Source organism: Myotis nattereri (assembly GCF_964212035.1).
Source record: "Myotis nattereri genome assembly, chromosome: 18".
Lineage (NCBI taxonomy): Eukaryota > Metazoa > Chordata > Mammalia > Chiroptera > Vespertilionidae > Myotis > Myotis nattereri.
The window spans coordinates 39084081-39105975 of record NC_138093.1 but is presented as its reverse complement, the minus strand read 5'-3'; the positions used below and the strand labels follow the sequence as shown (position 1 = coordinate 39105975).

At 56.9% G+C, this 21895-nt stretch overlaps 2 protein-coding genes across 3 annotated transcripts in view; one reads left to right on the top strand and one right to left on the bottom strand.

Annotated features, from left to right (window-relative positions):
- The first annotated feature begins 380 nt into the window (after positions 1 to 380).
- On the top strand, positions 381 to 20328 carry ATP1B1 (ATPase Na+/K+ transporting subunit beta 1). The gene is made up of 6 exons (XM_081112567.1): positions 381 to 1005; positions 5245 to 5373; positions 14389 to 14544; positions 16506 to 16690; positions 18039 to 18119; positions 19014 to 20328. Exons 1-6 carry the CDS (start codon positions 909 to 911, stop codon positions 19275 to 19277), a joined length of 912 nt encoding a protein of 303 aa, XP_080968693.1. The 5' UTR covers positions 381 to 908; the 3' UTR covers positions 19278 to 20328.
- Positions 20091 to 21895, bottom strand: part of NME7 (NME/NM23 family member 7) — a 110761-nt gene continuing 108956 nt past the window's right edge. For both annotated transcript variants that reach the window (XM_081112564.1, XM_081112565.1), the window contains one exon: positions 20091 to 20412. In XM_081112564.1, the coding sequence (XP_080968690.1) occupies positions 20380 to 20412 (33 nt within the window). In that variant the 3' untranslated portion in view covers positions 20091 to 20379. The remainder of the gene's footprint in view (positions 20413 to 21895) is intronic.

Below are 21895 nucleotides of genomic sequence, written 5' to 3'. Positions count from 1 at the left end.
AGAGTCCCCGACTCCCGGGCGTCCCGGAGTGACCTTCCCCCCGCCCGGGCCTAGGAGGGTGGACCTGCGGCAGAGGAAACCCGGAGCGCGCTGGGAGGGCGGGCGCGGACGCCACTAGATCAGTACAGCCTGGCCGGGGCGCCGGGGGACGCAGGTGCAAGACCCCGCACGACGGCGGGGCTGGTGGGCGCTGGGCCGCAGCGAGGAGAGGGCTGCGCGGCGCCGCCTGCTCACTCCCCGCCGCCCCTCCCCGCGCCCCCGCGCGCCTGCCCACCCCTCTCGCCACCGCGGCTCCTTTGTGCCGGCCCCACGCCCGCCCCCCCGGACCCGGGGCCCCGCCCCTCCGCGCCGGCGATTGGCCAGCCTGGCCGCTAGTGGGCGGGGCCCCGCGGCGCCGCGGCGCGGTATATAGTAAAGGTAGAGCGTGCGCCCTCCGCCAATTGCTCGGCTCGCGGCGTCGCGGTCGTGCCGTCCGCCGTCCGTTTGTCCGTCCTTCCCGCTGACTTTCCCCGGCCTCGGCCATCTCCGCAGAGGTCACCGGAGGCGGGGGCCCCGTTCGCGTTCCCAGGGGCCGCAGGAGTGGCAGCTGCGGGCTCCAGGAGCCCCCAAGCTCCAAGGGCAAGAGGAGCGGGTGCTGGACCAAAGAGAGCCCGTGAGCGGCCGCGTGCCCACCAATAGGTGCGGGGCTCGGAGCCGCCCAGCCCTCCCTCCGCCCCCGCCCCCGCCTCCTCCCCCCTCTCGCTCTCGCTCCTGCTCCTCCGCGGCGCGTCTGGCACTCGGAGCGCCGCAGCGGCAGCGGCGGGTGCAGCCTGCGCAGATCCCGGCCGGCGCCGAGCGGCAGCGGGAGCGGACCCCGGGCGCACGCCGCAGTCTCACCGCAGCCCCGCGGCAGCCGCTGACCCGCCACCATGGCCCGCGGAAAAGCCAAGGAGGAGGGCGGCTGGAAGAAATTCATTTGGAACTCGGAGAAGAAGGAGTTTCTGGGCAGGACCGGCGGCAGCTGGTGTAAGTACGGGGTCCGCAGCTCTCCCCCCAGCGCCTGTCTCCAGGGCGGCGCGTCCCCTGCGCGCCCTGGAGGGTGGAGGGGTCGCGCCGCGGGCCGATCGCCCAGGCGGACTGCGGAGAACCCGGCGCCGGCGCGGGTGGGGGCCGAGCGCCAGGCGGAGGGTTCTCTGGATCGTGGCGGTCGTGTTTTGGTAATTTGCGGTCTATCGATCGAGCCCTTCCCTGCTGGGAATGGTCAGGCATGGGCAACGAGATGGGTCTCTCCCAATGGTCATGTCCCAGGTCCCTAAAAAACAACCGGGAGGTGTGAGGATGCGGGCAATCGGGCGTCATGCAGGCGAGGCTGCGTGTTTTAGCACCTTCTGGTCTAAATATGTGCCTCCGGGCGCGGGCGGGAACCGTCCCCACTGCAGTGTTTCAGCGCGATGCCCAGTCCCCCGCGACCTCCCCCGGAGCCGCACAGCCCGCCATCGCCCCGCAGCACCGCGCAGTCTGGTTGATTTCCATGTCTGCTCAGATGCGGCATTGGGAGCGGAGTGGATCGTGGTGCAGGGTTCGTCTAGGAGTAGCACAAAGGCACAAGCAGGTCATTGTGTAAGATTTTGGGCAGCCGGTAGCTTAGCTGGCTACCTTTCCACCCCCATTGAAAATTAAATACCACATGTGTCGTCTGCCTCCCTACACCTGGAGGGTGACATACATGTGTGTGTGAGTGTGTGTGTGCCTGTGTGAGTGTTTAAAGGTCATTTTGAAGGGCAGAGTTGTAGGCAAATCTGAGTCGTGACTGCAGCGAGAGAGGGAGGGACTCCCCCTGCTGCATCACTGCCCCCTCCCTCTGGTATCATCACCACCACCATCATGGACACCCCTGCACCCCCTTGCAGCCAGAGGGAGCCCAGAGAGGGGCCGGCGTAGGGTCCTCATTGGGAGACTCTGTGGGCATCAGCAGAATGAGTCAGGGAAATAGGTCTTGGCTGACATTTTGAAATGGAAGAAGCCAGAATCTGTGTTTTTATGTAAAGAAAGAGAAAATGCAGCCTGTGGTCTAGGCCCCTCTTGATTGAAAAGTGAAGGGTTAATAATGCATCACCCTTCAAGGTTAGTCAAGGTGAAACCTCATCCCAAGGTGTTCCTGGGGAGCATGGTGTCCGGCAGCTGTGTTCCATGTAGCTCTTCACCGCGATGGCTTCTCGCGTGTGTTTCATGTTTTCTTGTTTTTGGGGAGACTGCTCTGCAGTGGGATGATTGCCATGGCTCCTCTGCGTCTTCCTAACGTGGAGGGAACCCGGGAGTCAGGGTGTGTGGTGTGAACAGCTCCCTGCCAGGGCCATCTTCTAGCCACTCCTGCTGCCTCGCAGGAGGCCTGGGGTGGGGTGCATGCGGAGTGGCCCCCTTCTCCAAGGCCCCCAGAACCTCCCTGCCCTGGGGGGCTGTCCCCAGCCTTGGCATGGGTCGCTGCCGCATTGGCTCTGGGAATATTGCGAAATTTGCCCTCTCGTGCCCCTCCCCTCCTGATTAAATATATATATTTTTTCCTCCTTCCAATTACAGAATAACATTTGCTTTGGAGGGTAAGGCTGTATGGAAGTGCTTGTTCTGTAAGCCGACATTTAAGGGGGCAGCACCTCCATGAGATAGTGGGGGGAGAGAGGGAGCGGGAGAGAGAGAGGGGGGATGAATGTGTTAATGTTTGTGTCTCGGGTCCACACCGCACAGTGGATGGATGCAGACCCAGGACCCGTGTGCCTGGCCCATCTTCGTTTCCCGGGGCAGGTGCTGGGCCAGAGCTCCAGGGTCTGTTCGGTGCTGACATGTCTGCCTGTGCCGCGGTGTGGGAAAGGTCAGAGCCTGGGCAGCAGAGGGTGGCGGCGGCCCGCGGGGAAAGGCCACCTTTGCTGCACTGGCCTGCAGGGCGCCCTTGGGACTCGCCCTGGGCTCAGTCGCGCCTGCAGGTAGATTGTCACTGGGGGCGCGGGAGCCTCCCCGTCACCGGAAACCTGGGCAGAAAGCCTCACCTGTTTAAGTTAATGCCGATCACCTGAGCCCCCCTCACTGCGCTAACAGGAACTGCGGGTTGATGTTTTCCTTCTGTCCGTGACCCTTTGAAGGGTACTTCTCTCCCCCACTTTGGACAGCCTTTATATTACTTGTATTTTTTAAAAGGAAGAAAATCTGCTTTAAAGAAAAATGCCCCTCTAGCCTGCCCCTGTGCCCTGGCTGGCTGGTACCATTTGCCCAGCTCTCTCTGAGCAGTCCCTGGGGGCCTGTGCAGGCCCTGCCAGACCTGCATTGCCCCCCCACCCCCACCCCAGGAGCTGCGCCCCGATACCTGGGCACCTTTTGTAAGTGACACCTCAGAGCAAGAGGGGAATTCCTGGCTTCCCTCTGGGCCCAGTGCGTTGGGCAACCGGATCGGCTGCATCTTAAGTGTAATCAGTGTGCTTGGCCAGCGCCCCGTCCACCCCTCCCCTGTGTTCCTGTTGTAGATGGCAGCCTCCATTATGCACCTTCTCCTGTGGTTAGCGAGGGGCCTCTGGGTCCGAGGGAGGGTATAGAAAGGCTCTGGGCGTTGGAAGCCAGTGTGGCTGAGCCGAGGCACCGCCGAGGTGGGGGCAGCACGCAGCGGCTGCGTGGTTCTCCGGGCTGTGCCGCACCAGCCCTGCACCTCTTCGGAGCAGCCGCTGGAAAAATTCTCCAGATCTCTTGACGTCACAGCCTTGCCATTTGCCTGCCGCTGCCTGGATACGGAGCAGCGCTTAACCCTTGCTCGCCTGGAGGCAGCGACAGAGCTGGGCAGCTGCCTTCTGCCACCCTTGCCTTTTCCTTTGCTGGTCTCTGCCTCGCCCCCTTCTTCTGAAAGGGTTATAATCCATCGCTTTGGTGTGCTTTTTTGGCACGGGTTGCTTATTCTAACAGCTCTCTAGTGGGATTACTTGCTGATAGGAAAGTTGGGGTTTTAAATGGATGGAGACCTGGCTAATGCCCCCCCCAATACTCCCCCCCCCCTACACACACACACAGGTCCCCCTCACCACCCTCGTCCACTTCTTTTCAATAACATTTTTGTTCTGTAGCTTTTCCCCAAGGACCCCGCACCCAATGCATGAGATCTGGGCCTTTTCTAGGCGCCACCAAAGGCCCCTCTGCAGTCATGTTGCTGACAGGGAACCTCCCGGCTCACTTCTTCCCACTTTGCATTTGCGTTGAGCTGTTTGGCTGGCGCAGGGCTGCCAGGCCGCGCCTGGTACAGCCTGTTACGGTGCAGCTAATCGGGAGGTAATCCTTGTAAACCTGTAACTGATAGCTCAGTGAGCCTCCGGGCCCCGGGTTTTTTTGCATTTTTGCTTTTTCAGCTATCTCAGCCTCTGCTATCCTGGGAAAAAGAAAATGCAGCTCAGGTTAGTCATTATTCTGGGTCCAGAGGATGAAATACAAATGTGCTGGCCATTTTTACTAGTGCATTTTCTTTTTAAATATATTTTTATTGATTTCAGAGAGGAAGGGAGAGGGAGAGAGATAGAAACATCAATGATGAGAATCATTGATGGGCTGCCTCCTGCATGCCCCCTACTGGGGATCAAGCCCACAACCCAGACATGTGCCCTTCACCAGAATCGAACCCAGGTCCCTTCAGTCCATAGGCCGACGCACTATCCACTGAGCCACACCAGCTGGGGCTTCGTTTTCTTTATTTCTGGTTTGGTGCGCCCATAGGGAAACCTGGGTGAGTGACGAGTGATGAGTACCAGAGGCAGGAGGCCGTGACGAGCAGGAGAGCCTCCTGGGCCCTGGGCACTCCTGGCTGTCGCAGTGCTGTGTGCTTGAACGAGCAGCAAGGCATGGCTGTAAGCAGCACAGCTCACAGGCTTCTGCGGGAAGATGCTGCCCTTTGCAGTGCATGGCAGAAGCACACCGACAGGGCCCTGGGTTTCATGGGCGACCTTCATGGACATTTTTTAAATTTGGGGAATACAGTTATTTCCTATAAAGAATCGTAGTCCTAGTTGAACATTCCTCCTACCCCCAACCTCCCCTGACAGGCACACCGTGATGGAGGCTGTCCTCCCCCTGCCCCCTCCCCCTGCCTGTCACACTGGTCAGGGCTGGAGCAGGAGCTCTGCAGGCACCGGTGCGGGGGATGGGGGGCGGGAGGGCGTGCACGCACCTCTGGGAAGGCTCGAGGGGCGTTCTGAGCCCGTGACGGCATCACAGCACCTGTTCTGTCTGCTCTCCTTGCAGTTAAGATCCTTCTGTTCTACTTGATCTTTTACGGCTGCCTGGCCGGCATCTTCATCGGGACCATCCAGGTGCTGCTGCTCACCATCAGTGAATTTAAGCCCACCTACCAGGACCGCGTGGCCCCGCCAGGTAACGTGAGCGAGCACGTGGTCAGTGCTTCCCGAGGGGGAGGGGGTGCTGGCCTCCGTCCTGGGTCCCTGTGGCCACAGGCCGTTAGGGGGCTCTTACACACTGTCTCAAGGGGACTGTGACTCAGAGAAATCCTTTAAAACACCGCCTGGCTCCTGTTCTCAAAGGCGAACTGATTTCACACGGGAGGAGCCAGGGTTTCCGGGGTCCATTCTGCCACCTGCTACTGACTTACAGTTTGACCTTGAACAAAAGCACCCTCTTCCATTCTCAGTATTTATACCTGTTTTATGAGCATCTGTTTACTGGCTTTCGGGACCCACTGCCATTTAACTGTCTGAAAACATGGCTTCCTAAAGCTTCTAGAAAATACAGGACCACACGAGGGCCCCACCTGTGCGTGTCCACAGCGGTCACGGCCACCCCGGAGCCCGGGCCGCGCCCTCGATGCTCGCAGGGCAGGGCGTGCAGCCTCCAGCGCGGCTGTCCTGGCTCTGAAGAGTCCTTGTCGGGAGGACCTGGAGGGAAGGAAATGTTGCATAACTTCCGGGTTCTCGTTATAAGTGACCTTGGGGTGGCAGTGGCGTGTCCCCTCCAGTGTCCCTGGGCAGCTGTATTGGGGTGACAGTCCTGGGCTGTCTTCGGGCACCAGGCAGCCTCGGTCACGTCTGGCTGCCGTTGCAGACTCCTCACACCACCCCCTTGGCTGTGGGAGGGACTCTGAGAACATCCCCGAATGTGGAGGTGGCGAGTGGGCCTTTTAGCCTCACGTCAAGTCACGTCTGATGTAAGGAAACCCCCATATTCCCAGATACGTTAGGTCTAGGGGATGTTGGAAGTGGAAAAAGAAAACATGTAAGTATATAAATTTACTTAAACCTGCTCTTAATAACCCCGTTTCCAGCAACATCCCCAAGGAGAGGGGGTCTGTGGGAGGCTGCAGGGGATTCTGGGAAATGTCCGCCACAGTTAAGGGTGGCATGTCCCGCACCCTCTTCTGTTACAGTGTTACGGGAGCATTAGTGACCACAGTTTAAACTTGAATGGAACTTTTTTTTCCATTTAAAAGCTATTTTTCGATAATGATGCTATTTTATAAGAATTCTTGTATGTACAACCACAGTTGACCAGGAAGTCCAGCATCTTGTCTCATTGCCACATTCAGAAACGGGTCCTTTACTGTATGAACTCTGGGGTTCAGCCTTTGATAAAGTTCTGCATCTCCACCGCGTCCTGTGCAGAAGGAACTGCTACTCTCAAGGGGAAACCAAGTACCTGCCTTTTCACGGGGACCTTGCAGGTGACCTTGCAGATGACCTTGCTGGGAAACCCCTGGCCGAGGTGCTGGTCCTCCCGCCACCCTCCCGCCTCTCCAGCCCCTTCCTGAAGGCACATGCTTAGCGCCTATATTTAGCGTCCTCGCGGCAGTGGCGGTCCCTGGCCCAAAGGAATGCCGGTGGCTCATCTCGGAAATATGCGGTCCTGTCCTTTGAGTCACAGGCCTCATCCTCCAGCTTCCCTGTCCTGTCACCTGGGTTCTTTGTCACTTCTCTGTCTTTCCTTTTCCTCCTCCCCTCACCCTTCACTTTGCCAGGGGAGTCCAGGCCAAGCCCCCTCTATCCGTGGCCTTGCCCAGTGAGGGACCCTGGCAGCCTGGAGGGGGTGGGGCGGCCAGGTCTCAGAGCTCTGCCTGCGGAGGTGCTCCCAGGGGCTGCGCGCCCTCCTCTTGGCGTCGTGGAGAGCAGATCATAGCGGTCTGCATCTTTGATAGGCAGTAGCTGTTCTTCAGGCTGCAGGCGGAACAAATGTATAGAGGAAAACCCTGGCCATTTTGGGTCTTCAACTGAATGTCTCTAAGCCTCTCTTTGACATTTAAAGAGGGAACACTGTAGTTTTCAGCAAATGAACCTACTGTGTGGCAGAGTTGGCCCAGTGTTCACAGACGGAAGACGAATTGAGGTCATTTTTGACTGAATTGGAGGCTCTAGCAGCAGCCTGGCCGGACCGGGTGTGGCCCGCCCTGCGCACTCGGAACCCTGTGACCGTGGCCAGGGGAGGCAGCTGTGCAGAGCATTCGGCCCTGCGTGTCTCTGACGTTGGATAAGCCGGCAGGCTAAACACGAGTCTCAGGACTAGATTACAAAGTGAAACGCAGGTCAAGGGAACACGCATACCATGGCCAGCTTCCTGGGCGGTGGTGGCCATTGGCCTGTGGCAGTCCTGAGCTCCTTGCAAAGTGCTGTTGCTGTAGGACAGGGGTCCTCAAACTACGGCCCGCGGGCCACATGCAAATACAAATATTGTATTTGTTCCCGTTTTGTTTTTTTACTTCAAAATAAGATATGTGCAGTGTGCATAGGAATTTGTTCATAGTTTTTTTTTAAACTATAGTCCGGCCCTCCAACGGTCTGAGGACAGTGAACTGGCCCCCTGTTTAAAAAGTTTGAGGACCCCTGCTGTAGGATATCGGAACAGACCTGCCCACCAGGCCTGGGAGGCCCGGGCTAGAGCCTGGGCGGAGATGTTAGGCTGAGACATATTACTATTGCTATTCTCGTGGGTCAGAGTGGCTGCTGGTGGCAGTTTCACGTTGCCCAACCTACACCTGCATGCGGGGCTGAGCCATTCCCCCTGAGTGCACAGCAACGCTGACCTGACGGGGAAGGTGGCCTCTGGAATTGGACACAACCACACGCACTGCTTCACCTCACTCAGCCTCATTTTCTCATCTGCAAAATGGGAATGCTATCCTGGGAGGATTAAAGAAGTGTAGGTAAGGCACACGAGTGGCATTAAAAGGTGGCTATTAACAGCCACATTCCATAACCCCTGGATACCGAATTCCTTTTTGCAGGCTGAGCTGTGGCTGATACAACAGAGGCGCTTTATGCACTCACGTTTTCCTGAGGTGAATAGAATCCTGGCTTTCTGTGAAGAGTTGTTGGGAGAAATTGGAATAGGAAACATGTGTGAAAACAGTGAATTTAAATGACATTGGAGTTCTGTGATCTCGTAGAAGACCCACGCCCATGGGGTCAGCCCCGGCAGACCTCTTAGGGGAGTCCCCATGGTGTCAGCTGTGTCCTCTCCCTGTGATGGGGTTGGGGGGCGGGCCCTGGACAGGCCGAGGCCCGCGTGCACACCAGCTCTCGCCCCCCAGGCCCAGCCCTGGTCTGCCCCTGGGTCCTTGCCCCGCCTCCAGCTCATTGAGCAGCAGTGGCATGAAGGAAGGTCCCTGTGTGTCGCCCGTGGGCCCGGGGAAGGCAGAGCCGCCGCCGGCTTCCTGCTGAGCAGGGATGAACTTGTGCCCTTTCCTTCCTCGCGAGGTTGGGGTGGCTTTGGTTTGGCTTTGAAGCGCACGTGGCTCGTTGTTGGGAGGACAGAACCAGAACCGAGGCGGGGAGGCGGGGAACAGGGTGGCGAGGCCAGACCGCACAGCCCCGCCCGCAGCCTCGGTTCGTGTCGGTGGCCCAGGGGCACATCTCGGCTCCAGTCTGTTAGGGTCCCAGGCACTGTCGCTCCAGCTCAGATGAGTGGGTTCGTGAGACGTCATCACATCCATCAGAATTGCCTTTTTCCCAACGACATCACTTGGATGACGACCTTTCCCTTAAATTTCAGGGGGAATTGGAGCCGTTTGCTCATTGTATTTTGGAGAAATTGTTTCTTTAAAGCCAAGAAGGGGTTTTCTGCCATTGCCGATGAGACGGCACCAGTTTGTGATCTGTGAGCCGAAATGATGACCAAACACACCGGCCTCTCGTGCCCCCTCCCCCTCCCTCTCTGATGATGGGCTGGCACTGGGGGGCGGGGGGAGGGGAGGGCACGAGTTCCTAAGTAAAGGGTTGTGGCTGCAAACTCTAGTTCCTGTCCCTCAGGGTCCCCAGCCTCCGTGGTTTCACCATCTGCCCATGTTGCTGTTTCTTCATTTCTAAAGACAAGGATACAACCAAAAAGCCCACTTGGGTGCACAGGAAGCCTGGTGGTTAGCTGTAAAAAGTCCTTGGAGCCCCAGGAAAATGGGTCTTGCCCTGCTAAAGAGACCAGGAGGCTCCGGAGGGGGGGAAGGAGGGGGGTGGACAGGGCACCGGCCTCAGGGCCTCCGACCCCAGGTGGTGCAATGCGTGGGGGCAGCTGCCTCAGTGCCTGCGTCCTAGTAATCTCGTGACCCGAGGGCCCGTGTGACGCAAACGAGACTGGGGTGGGGGTGGGGTGGGGTGGGGAAGTATTTTCTAGTGGCTTCCAACCAGGAAAGCATACCTTTCCCCACATACACGCATGAATAGACATAATCAAATATCAGCCCAGCGTGGTGTCCTGTTTCAGGGTATCAGTCCTTAGCCAGTGTTTTGTTTTGTATCCAGGGAAGGCACATACCCGGGCTGTGCTTGTCCTTCAGCTCGGCCCCGACGGGAAGGCACAGTTAACGTAAATCGCTGGGATTTGCCTCCATTTATATTTCCCGCTGGAAAAGCCATACCTCCACTGGGGGCTAACACGTTAGGAGCTGCACAGCCTGCAGAGCCGCCCGGTGAAATCCCACGCGCTTGTACGATAGAGCCGCTGGAGGACGTGCCCTCTCTGCTCACCTGAGGGTGGGTGTGCAGCCCAGGCAATGCCTGCTGGTCTCCGCCCAGCGAGCACGGCATCGATCTCGGACAGAAGAGGCCCGTCCACCGAGGGCTGTTGAATGCCCAGATGGGCTGCAGAGACAGTCCAGCAACTCGTCTCTCCAGGACTTTTCAAAGGAAGCAGATTCCGGGTGTCTGGAGAGGGTCACAGGGGCTGCCTGGAGGAGGTCACAGGGGGCTGCCTGGAGGAGGTCACAGGGGCTGCCTGGAGGGGGTCACAGGGGCTGCCTGGAGGGGGTCACAGGGGCTGCCTGGAGGGGGTTGCAGGGGGCTGCCTGGAGAGGGTCACAGGGGGCTGCCTGGAGGGGGTCACAGGGGGCTGCCTGGAGGGGGTCACAGGGGGCTGCCTGGAGGGGGTCACAGGGGCTGCCTGGAGGGGGTCACAGGGGCTGCCTGGAGGGGGTTGCAGGGGGCTGCCTGGAGGAGGTCACAGGGGGCTGCCTGGAGGGGGTCACAGGGGCTGCCTGGAGGGGGTTGAAGGGGGCTGGAGGGGGGCTTTGAGTCTGGTTGGTCCCTGGTCACTGTCAAAGCTGAGCCTGAGGCGGGAGGTGAGGCAAAGGCTGCTGGCTTCCCCTTTACCCTTCCTTTGTCATTAGGAAAGCTGATACTGAACTTGCAGAAGCAAAATAAAACGCATAAATATCTTAGTGGCATTTGAAGGGGGAAACTGCACGTGCACACACATGCATGCACATGCATGCATACATGTATGTTCGGGCATACACATGTATGTACATATCTGTATAGACATGCACACGTGTGCAATTGTATGTACAGGTGTGAGCATGCACATGTGTATACGTGTATGGGTGTGTGCATGTGTGTGCATGTGTGTGCATTTGGGTGTGTTACATGCATGTGTGTACACACGTATGAGTGCATGTAGATGTTTCTCTGTACATAGGTGTGTGTGTATGAAACATACCCCCCATTTTTAATTGGAAATCACTTCTCCGCGCACAGGAGAGACAGGATACAGTGCCCGTGGCTGCACCGATTAGTGCTCTTTGCCCCTAATCAATGGTGGTCGGGGGGTCCCTGCCTGAGGTTTCTCCGGAGAACGAGGCTTCTCTGGGGAGAGCGCAGGTGAGCCCGGGCGACATGAGGGCCAGGGCGCTGACTGCCCTGTGCAGTGGGAAACCCACATCTAACTCACTCCCAGAGACTGAACGCTCATGGCCTCCGTGGACCAGACGCCTTTCCGAGAACATAAACAGGCCATTCACACATTCTGCCTGCTGTGCTCTTACAATAAAGTAGCTAGAGAAAAGATGTTACTAAGAAAAGCATATGCAAGAGAAAATACATACATATATTTTATGCATTCATGACATACCTAACTTGTTCTTACTTAAAAAAAAGAAAATATTTGTAGGATATAATACAGTATTTTTGCCTGAACTTGCAGAGGCAAAATAAAACCCATAAATAGCATTCATCTGTGAGTTTTTCAAATTATCACAAACTTCCAGAAAATGTTCCAATGTCTTGGAGGAATCTGCACGCCAGTGGGCCAGGTCCTGGGGCTGTGCGGAGGCCTGAGTCTCCGAGCTAAGGCTGTCCAGGTGGACAGGGTGGACCCTGGTGGCTTCAGGAGCGAGCTCCACCATAGGCCCTGGATGAGGGCAGACGGGGTGGCAGCCCCAGGCGAGGGCAGAGGGGGGGGTGGCAGCCCCAGGCGAGGGCAGAGAGGGGGTGGCAGCCCCAGGCGAGGGCAGAGAGGGGGTGGCAGCCCCAGGCGAGGGCAGAGAGGGGGTGGCAGCCCCAGGCGAGGGCAGAGAGGGGGTGGCAGCCCCAGGCGAGGGCAGAGAGGGGGGTGGCAGCCCCAGGCGAGGGCAGAGAGGGGGTGGCAGCCCCAGGCGAGGGCAGAGAGGGGGTGGCAGCCCCAGGCGAGGGCAGAGAGGGGGTGGCAGCCCCAGGCGAGGGCAGAGAGGGGGTGGCAGCCCCAGGCGAGGGCAGAGGGGGGGTGGCAGCCCCAGGCGAGGGCAGAGGAGGGGGTGGCAGCCCCAGGCGAGGGCAGAGAGGGGGTGGCAGCCCCAGGCGAGGGCAGAGAGGGGGTGGCAGCCCCAGGCGAGGGCAGAGAGGGGGTGGCAGCCCCAGGCAAGGGCAGAGAGGGGGTGGCAGCCCCAGGCGAGGGCAGAGGGGGGGTGGCAGCCCCAGGCGAGGGCAGAGGAGGGGGTGGCAGCCCCAGGCAAGGGCAGAGAGGGGGTGGCAGCCCCAGGCGAGGGCAGAGGGGGGGCGGCAGGGAGACCGCCAGAACCCGAGGAAGGAAAGCCCCTCCTCACCTGGGCTCCTTCCCCTCTTCATCTTTGTGGGTAGCTGTCGATGGTACCCAGGTGCCTCTAGCACCAATCCCACGGCCGGTTTTCCTAATTTATTGTAGAAAGATTGTCCAGGGGACATTTAAATTCCTTTGGTCATATAATTTTCTATGGTTTCGGAGCATTATAAAAAATGTAGATTATTTTATTTATTGATCTTAGAGGGAGAGAGAAACATCAAATTGTTGTTCCACCACCCATGTACTGCCTGGTTGAGTCTTTTTCTTTAAAAAAATTTTTTTTTGATTTCAGAGAGGAAGGGAGAGGGAGAACGAGATAGAAACATCAATGATGAGAGAGAATCATGGATCAGCTGCCTCCTGCACGCCCCCAACTGGGATTAAGCGCGCAACCCAGGCATGTGCCCTGACCAGGCATCAAACTGTGACCTCCTGGTTCCTAGGTCGATGCTCAACCACTGAGCCACGCCAGCCTGGCTGCCGGGTTGATTTGCATGTGCTCTGACCGGAGACCAAACCGCAAGCTTGGTGACTTGGGTCAATACTCTAACCAACTGAGCCACTGGCCAGGGCCTAAACATCATCTCAGCTGTAGTAACCTTTTTCATTTTTAGGCAAAGACGGAAAACATTTTGTTTTTATGAGTGAGCTCTGTGACTTCCCCGGACTCCCTCCCTCCCGTTGGCAGCCTCTTCCCGTCCCGGGTTCTTCAGGTTTCGCACCAGCCTTTTGAAGATTCCTAATGTCACTCCTGGAGTCGCCTGTCTCGGCCGCCCCCCCTTTCCCCTGGGGAGCTGCGCGTGGGGGAAGCGTCCCAGCCAGCCCCACGCTGGGCCTCCTCACGCCCCACCGCGAAGCTCAACGCCATCCTCAAGGGCTAGAAAAATAGCCGCACCCCGTGTCACTTCTGCTTCAGTCACGTCACTGTGTTCATATCTGCGTGGTGCCCGGAGGAAGGTGGCCGTGCGCCGTCCGCCTGGCACAGAGGGCAGGTCTGGGACTGGGGACTAGAGTAGGGTTGCCGGATGAGCAAATAAAAATACGGGAGGTGCAACTACATTTGAGCTAAAGATCAATTACAGGTGATCTTTTAGGTGGGTGTCCCATGTAATATATGCAGTACATGTCCCCTGTCGTGTGTGTCCATGTAGCATGTAGGCCATCTATCTCTAATAATAAAAGGGTAATATGCTAATTAGACCGGACATCCTTCCGGATGTCATTCCGGACGTCCTTGATGAAGCCGGGGCCGGAGGGAAGCTGGTGCTGGCAGCTGGGGGAAGGAAGGCCTATTCTTGCACAATTTTTTGAGCATCAGGCCTTTAATGCTTATATAAAAGTTCCTTGTGGGTTATCTGGATTTCTGGTGTGGCCAGGCATCTTGAATTCACCTGCATCTGGGACAGAATTCCACTGTGATGGGCACCCCCCGTCGCCCCTGGGAGGGCCGTGCACTGCTGTGCACAGGTCTGTCTAGGAGTCTGTGATGGCAGAGTCTTCCAGAAATTACAGAATCTAAGACCCGGGTGAAGTGTGGAGCCCAGGGTGCGCATGCTGAGACCTTTACCCTGGCTGGCACTGCACCTGCTCAAGAGTAACCACTTATTTCAGAATGGAGAGCAGGTCCCTCGCGTCCATCCCGACCCTCCAGTTCAGGTTAAGAGCCGGAGAAATGTCCGTGGGGTAGTCTTGAGTCTTGTAGGCTTGGAGTGGCCTGACCTCACTGACGGGGAAACCTGTGGCTCCCGGCCGGCAGTGAGGCGGGAGGGCACGTGCGCACGAGGGACCGCTGGGCAGGCGACAGGCTTTGGATGCGGCGTGGTTGGGTGGGAATTCTGGTCCCACCGCTTCCTCTGTGACCTTGGGCCAGGTGCTTAACCTCTCTGTGCAAGAAGTGCTTTCATGCATAACGTGGAGATAACGCCTGGCAGGAACCGTGACGTTATTCTGATGCCAAGGGATTGCACGCGTGGGGAATCGGACTCGTCCCCTTTAGGCAGGTGGGATGAGCCGTGTTTGTTCCCGGAGCGTCTGCTGTGGATTCTCTCGGTTGACTTGCTTCTCGCTGTTGATCGTGTCTGTTTGTGCCTCTGCCTGGTGCAGGACTCACACAGGTTCCTCAGATCCAAAAGACCGAGATCTCCTTCCACCCCACCAAGCCCGAGAGCTACGAGCCGTACGTGCTGAACATCGTCCGCTTCCTGGAGAAGTACAAGGACTCCGCCCAGAAGGACGACATGATTTTTGAAGACTGTGGCAGTAAGTCCTCGCTCGGCTGCTGTGGTGGGCTCATTCCATCCCCGTTTCTACTGAACAACACTCCTGGGATAATCAAAGATTGCCCCCGGTCATACTGAGGGGCCGTTTTAAAAATTGATTTCTTCTAGAGAGAGAGGGCAGGGGAAGGGGTGGAGAGAGACATGGATGTGAGCGAGAAACATTGATTGGTTGCTCCAGCCACTGGGGATTGAGCCCGCACCTGGGCATGTGCCCTGACCGGGAATCAAACCCACAACCTTTTGGGGTACGGGATGACGCTCCAGCCAATGGAGCGACCAGGCCAGGGCCATTTTGTGTGTTTCTAAAGCAGGGAGTGTTTTATGGTTCGGGCTTGGGTGCAGTGGAAAAAACAATGTATCCTCGAGTGTCACTACTGCGTTGAAAGATGTCTTTAAAAACCTAGACCTGTGGTCGGCAAACCGCGGCTCGTGAGCCACATGCGGCTCTTTGGCCCCTTGAGTGTGGCTCTTCCACAAAATACCACAAAATACCATGTGTGGGCGCGCACAGACAGTGCGATTGAAACTTCGTGGCCCGTGCACAGAAGTCGGTATTTTGTGGAAGAGCCACACTCAAGGGGCCAAAGAGCCGCATGTGGCTCGCGAGCCGCGGTTTGCCGACCACGGACCTAGACAATCTGCTTTTGACTGCTCAGACCCACAGCCGCAGGTCCGCTCTGGCCCCAGTGCCCGTGGCTTTTGAGAAGTGCAGTCGCCCGTATTTCCAGATTCCCGCCCTCCCCCGGGCTCGGTTCTCCGAGGCGCGCCGGGCCTTCCCCGAGTGGCCCTTCGGTGGGACCATCCCTGACTCCACCGGGCTTCCCACCAGACAGGACACCTCTGGGCCAGTGCCCCCACGCCAGTCCTTCCCTCCCATCCCAGCACCGAGCAGCCCGCCTCCGCCTGCAGGGGGGCCCCTCCTCACGATGAGGGTGAAAGCCCTAGTAAGTCCTTTAGGAAAGATTCCCTCGTTTAAAAGGAACATCTCATCACGTCTTTCTCTTTAGAATTTAAAGGTTGTTTTTTTTAATGTATTTCTTTATTGATTTCAGAGAGGAAGAGAGAAGGAAAGAGAGATAGAAACATCAATGATGAGAGAGAATCATTGATCGGCTGCCCCCTGCACACCCCCTACTGGGGATGGAGCCCACAACCCAGGCATGTGCCCTTGGCCGGAATTGAACCCGGGACCCTTCAGTCCACAGGCTGATGCCCTATCCACTGAGCCAAGCTGGCTAGGGCGAATTTAAAGGTTTTCATCTCACTTTGCAGTAACTTAAAAGGCCTGATGGATTGAACGGAGGCACGTTACCGTTGGAAGGGAAAACGGTTAATTTGTGAAAGTCAATAGAAGTTAATTTGCCTCAGTATTCTGCAGGATGTTTTGTGTCGACTTTGAAATCTACGTTCCTTTTCTTCTTACTCTGGGTTTGGTATGAGGCATAATAAAAAATGCTCCAACTAAACTTCCCATTTGAATGAATTTATAAGAACGCACAGCTGTGAACGGCAAAGGACTCAAATCCGAAAGAACATTTTTAGAAAACCTTGAATATGAAAAGGAAGCGAACCGATCCTTTCCCTCTTTCCTGTTCAACCTGCGAATCAGAGGCACGGCCCCAGGACATCCTGACCCAGACCTCCGGGTCCTGCCGGTGACGGGACCCTCCTCGCCTGGGTTCTAACCACGCTGTCCTCCGCGGGCTGCGCTCTGAGGGGCGATCCAGTTTCCCTGCAGCCTCCCGACAGCTGAGTCATCCATTATTTAAGGCGGAGAAATATTGCCAGAGACCAGCTGTCAGGAGCTGCCCTGGTGGGGGTTCGGTGCCGGCACGGCTGTGCTGGGAACCGGGCTGCACCCAGACACTGCGTCCGGGCAGAGCAGCCGCTGAGCCGGGGAGGGCGGTGGGGGACAGGGTGACCAGGCGCTTGCATTTGCAGGTGTGCCCAGCGACTTCAAAGACCGAGGCGCCTACGACAGTGACCCCGGCGAGCGGAAGGTCTGCAGGTTCAAGCTCGAGTGGCTGGGCAACTGCTCCGGAATAAACGACGAGTCGTTCGGCTACAAGGAGGGCAAGCCCTGTGTCCTCATAAAGCTCAACCGCGTCCTGGGCTTCAAACCCAAGGCAAGTCCCGCTCCTCCCAGCGCAGATGGGCCGCGTGGGGCGCGGAGCAGTGGGGTGCGCAGGGAGCCAAGGCGGTGTTAGAGGACACCCGCCAGGTGCAAACCTGCGTGCCCAGCATGAGTCCGCAGCTTCTCGCTCTCGCTCTCTGCAGCGGTTCCGAGGGGCGGGGCGGGCTCCCCGGTCAGCAGGTGACCGTTCTCCACCCTGTACTCAGCCCAGAGAACGGCGTTCAGAGCGTGAGCACTTTCAGAGTAGACATAGGAAAGCATGTTTTTACATTTACAAGCTACCTGCGCAGAGAGCCGTATGCTGGTTTTGGTACTCTTGGAGCCCAGGTATTTTTAAAAATGAACGGCAATCTGAAAGAAGTTTATTTTCCTGAACGAAGATTCCCTTGCAGAATTACAGTTGAATTCCGTCTGAGTTGAAGTTGATGACCGTGCTGTTGGCTTGCACCTCCGACAGGGGCCGTCCTGAGGGCCCTGAGGGATGGCAGGTGCCTCTGCTTTTGTAAAACGAGAGACCTTATTCTCTCGTGAGCAGCTGATGCTGCCCTTCGCCCATAAGCACGGGCGCCGGCAGGTTCCTGGCCGCCCGCGTGGGCACCGCGGCCCTGAGCGCAGTGTTCGTCCTGACGGGATCCATGGCAGTGCAGCCGAGTCATGACCAACACTCACTTCGTTTCTGGAGCCCGGCCCTTCTGTTCACCAGTTTGGTCTTCCTGTTTTTAACGTTGCAGGGATTGCTGGCAGGGAGTTCCAAGAGTCCAATCTAGATCATTCCTTTCTGGTCTCAGGCAGAGGCTAGGCCAGAGCATTAGTGCCGTACGATACAGGGGCTGCCCTTCAAAGTGTGCGTGGGTCCCTTCAAGGATGGACCCCTGCTGGATCCCGTCATTCAGGGCAGGGCCCCCCACCTGTGTGCAGACCAGACCAGGCGTCCCTCACAGCGGGAATGCCCCCGGGCAGTGCCCCCACAGGAGGGGAGAGGAGGAGGGCATGCGGGAGGGAGGGAGCATTATATCCTCACGGTCGCGAGGAAAGCCCGAGTTCCATACAGACAAACCCCGACCTCTGTCCCTCTGTCTTAGCGGGCGAGGGATGCTTTGCCGGGGCGTTTCCCAGCCTGGAGTAGCACCTGGTGGTTCCCGGGGAAGTTCCACTTAGAGCTGGGCTGGCCCCGCCTGACGGTGCTCACGCAGCACAGACCTTTTGTGTCATCGGGTCGCGGCCTTTCCGAGATCCCTGGCACTCATTCATCTGCCACCCCCAGGTGTACTTGTTTGGGCTGCAGAAAATTTTAAAAAGTTATTTACAAAATTACTGACCACTGTGGGTTTTATTTTTAGCCTCCCAAGAATGTGACCATGGAGAATCTTCAAATGGTGAAGTACAGCCCCTATGTCCTGCCCGTCCAGTGCACCGGCAAGGTGAGGGCTGGGACTTACCGAGGGGGCGCAGTGGGGGCGGGGGCGGGGCAGGGGGACCAGAGGGAGGGGCAAGGGGGGGCGAGACAGAGACTGAGGGAGGCTGTTTGAATTAGAGCTAAGATTTTAATATGGGACGTAAGAAACACGGCTTCCTGGAAGCAGCCTCTGTCAGTCAAGTTGTAACTCGATGGAGTAGAACTTCTTAAAAGAACAGAAAGATGTCACAGGAGTGAAACCGCATGTCACCTCCCCCATGGGCGAGGCAGCGGGAAATCTGGATTGGTCAGGTGGAAGGAGTACTGTTCGTGGAGCTGAGAGGCAGACTAGCCCACGCGGCTTCTCTGCTCCAACTGGGGGCGGGGTGAAAAGTTCGAGCCCAACATTTTTTTTATTGGTAATTTCACATAAAAAATTGTCCTTGGTTTTTCTTTTAAAAATATCGACAGACTCAGGGTACCACTCAGCACATGTTCCCTGTAGACCTAAGAGCAGGTGCCTTAGAAGCAAGGAACTCCATCCCCACAGTCCCTGCAACAGGAGAGAGGACATGGGCACAGGGGGATGACGGGCACGTGAGGAGTGATGTCCCTGGGAACGGGCCGCCCCCTTCCCTGCCGCCCTGCCTCTCGGGCCTGCGCTGGAGAAGCGCTGGTGGGCGCCGTTCCCCGTGTGCAGGGCAGTCGCCTCCGATGGGACCACTTCCCAAGCGGCTTTTACAGACAGTCCGCGTTGCTCCCTGTGAGACCCCGGCCCAGTGTCCTGCAGGGTTAGGTCACCTGCTCCCAGCCGGTCGGGGAAGGCCGTGGCCCCGTGTCAGCGTCTGCTCGCTTCCCGAGGGACCGAGGGCCGGCCGGCGCCTGCGCCTTTAACGTCTCGTTTCCTTTCGGTTTCTAGCGGGACGAGGACAAGGATAAAGTTGGGAACATAGAGTACTTCGGCCTGGGCAACTACCCCGGCTTCCCGCTGCAGTACTACCCCTACTACGGCAAGCTGCTGCAGCCCAAGTACCTGCAGCCCCTGCTGGCCGTGCAGTTCACCAACCTCACCATGGACACGGAGGTCCGCGTCGAGTGTAGGGCGTACGGGGAGAACATTGGGTACAGTGAGAAAGACCGCTTTCAGGGACGCTTTGATGTAAAGATTGAAGTTAAGAGCTGATCACAAGCACAAATCTTTCCCACTAGCCATTTAAAGAGTTAAGAAAAAGATACAAAAAACCTACTAGTCTTGAACAAACTGTCATACGTATGGGACCTACACTTAATCTCTATGCTTTACACTAGCTTTCCGCATTTCATAGGTTAGAATGTAAATTTAAAGTGTAGCAATAGCAACAAAATATTTATTCTACTGTAAATGACAAAAGAAAAAAATACAAATTGAGCCTTGGGACGTGCCCATTTTTACTGTAAATTATGATTCCATACTGACCTTGGTGAGCAGCGTTCCTGCCCCGAGCATTGCTGCGTGCGCATTTCAGTTCGTGCGCGTCCCGTGGGCGCACACGCCGGTCATTTTCAAGCCATGTTTTATCGTATCTGTTTTCTACTTTCTGTGAGCAAGTTTGCTGTCCAAGGTGTGAATATGCAACGGGAATGAAACTGGCATGGTACTTCTGGGGTGGGGGGCTGGCTCTTTCAAAGACCCACGTGCGAGCGTTTCACACACTCCATCGTCTTTCCTGTGGTGTCAGGTCTTCTTCCCGGGGCGGGGGCTGGGGGCGGGGGAGGGGGGCGGCCCTTTGAGTTTTAATGGCACTACAGAGAAGCACGGACAGGGAGGGTGTGTTGTGCTGTAGGGAACGCTGGCCTGCCCTCGCCCTGTCCCCGTCGCCGGCCGGGATCAGCCCAGGTGTTTGCTTTGAGCGTTTTCCTTTCCTTTCTCTGAGGCATCACGTGCTGGTGCTGTGTCTTCATGAATGTGTTAACCATTGTCATGGTGGAAGAATTTTATATTTATGCAGTTGTACAATTTTATTTTTTTTTTTTCTGCAAGAAGAAGTGTAATGTATGAAATAAACCAAAGTCACTTGTTTGAAAAATAAACCTTTATTTTGGACTTTATAAAAGCAACGCAGTAGCCCATAGACGGTGTCCGTGTTGTCCGCAGCCAACCCATGTCCCCGTGTGTGCTAGCGCAGGACTGCAGTGCTCTTGTTGATCTTGTACTCGGTCAGGTTCAAACAGTGGACAATAAAGAGTGAACGTGCTCCTCCGTGCCTGCGTCCCTCGTCTCCGCGCCGGCTCCTTTGTCTCCGCCGCTAGTTATCCAGGATCTTGAAGAAATACTGGACCTGAAAGACAAGCATGGCTTCGCTGTGTGGGGGTCACGGCGGCGCCTGCAGCGGCCAGGGCGGGTCAGGCCTGGGGCGCCGTGCTCGCCCCTCCCCCGATGGGTGGGCTGGTGGAGGCAGGGCCCCGGCGGGAGGGTTTGCAAGTCAGACATGGTGGGTGCTCCTTCTCTTGTTTAGAGAACAAACTGGTTCCTGCTGGTGCTGCACCAGATACGTCTGGTTTAAAACAAAGCCCAGTTGTCAGCAGTTCAGTTAAAAAAAGCTGAGGTGAGGTTTGGGGCTCGGTAAATGAGCAGGCTCCTCCCTGCTGTTTGGGCTCATGGTCTGCCCGAGTCCTTATTTAGCCATATTGAGAAATCAGCCTCAGTGCGAAGACCACACCGGCTGCTGAGAAACGTTTATCAGGTATAACTGAGCCGAAGGTTGAGTATCGCTTCCCAACCTGGGAAATGCCCAGACAGACATGGTGGCTCATGTTTCTGGAAAGGGAGCCTCGCACAGGCCCGGCCGAGAAACCCTTAAGTGTGAGCGAGCCGCTCAGGGAAGCGCTGTCCGCGGGAGGCAGTGTCGCTTTCAGACCCGAAATAGCAGCCCGTTCACACCCCACTCCCACTCCTCCTCTGTGTACAGCCCGCGGACCTGCTGCTCTTGTCTGTTCTTTAGAAACATTACCTGAGACGCTGGTATCGCTAGGGCAGCAAAGCGTGATGGCCAATTAATGCCAGAGGGACAATGGCCCATTGAGCAGCAGCAGGGAGCACAGGGGCACAGGCCTGGCTGAGGCACCGAGGAAACGGCAAAACCTAAAGCATCACCAAGTGGCCTCAGAAAGGAGCCCCCTTGTCCCCGAGAATCAGAAGCTATCCTTCCCGTAACCCGGCGGGGGGGAGGGCGGGGGGGTGTTGCTGAAACATCTCTTTGCACAGGGTCTTAAATGTGTGATGTTTATGAACAAGAAGGGGAATGTTTAGTTTTTACTTTTTAGAGTGGAGGGGAGGGAGCAGGGGAGAGAAACATTGATGTGAGAGACACACATCGACTGGTTGCCTCCTGCACACGCTCCAACCAGGGATGGGTATTGAGTCTGCAACTGAAGTACGTGCCCTTGACTAGGAATTGAACCCACGACTGGTCTGCAGGCTGATGCTCTAACCACTGAGCAAACCAGCCATGGGGGTGGTTTGCATTTTTTTTTAAAATACATTTTATTGATTTTCTACAGAGAGGAAGGGAGAGGGATAGAGAGTTAGAAACATTGCTGAGAGAGAAACAACGATCAGCTGCCTCCTGCACATGTCCTATTGGGGATGTGCCCGCAACCAAGGTACATGCCCTTGACCGGATTCGAGCCTGGGATCCTTGAGTCCGCAGGCTGACTCTATCTACTGAGCCAAACCGGTGCTGGCTGGTTTGCATTTTTGAGGCTATTCTAAGGTCACAACCTTGGTCAGACAAAGGACCTACTGCTTTCATATACCTTCCG

Excerpts from the sequence above, each read along its gene's own strand:
- ATP1B1 (XM_081112567.1), top strand. The coding sequence starts at position 909 with ATGGCCCGCGGAAAAGCCAAGGAGGAGGGCGGCTGGAAGAAATTCATT. Across the intron at positions 5,374-14,388 it reads GGACCGCGTGGCCCCGCCAG|GACTCACACAGGTTCCTCAG; the intron begins GTAACGTGAGCG and ends TGCCTGGTGCAG. Across the intron at positions 14,545-16,505 it reads GATTTTTGAAGACTGTGGCA|GTGTGCCCAGCGACTTCAAA; the intron begins GTAAGTCCTCGC and ends TTGCATTTGCAG.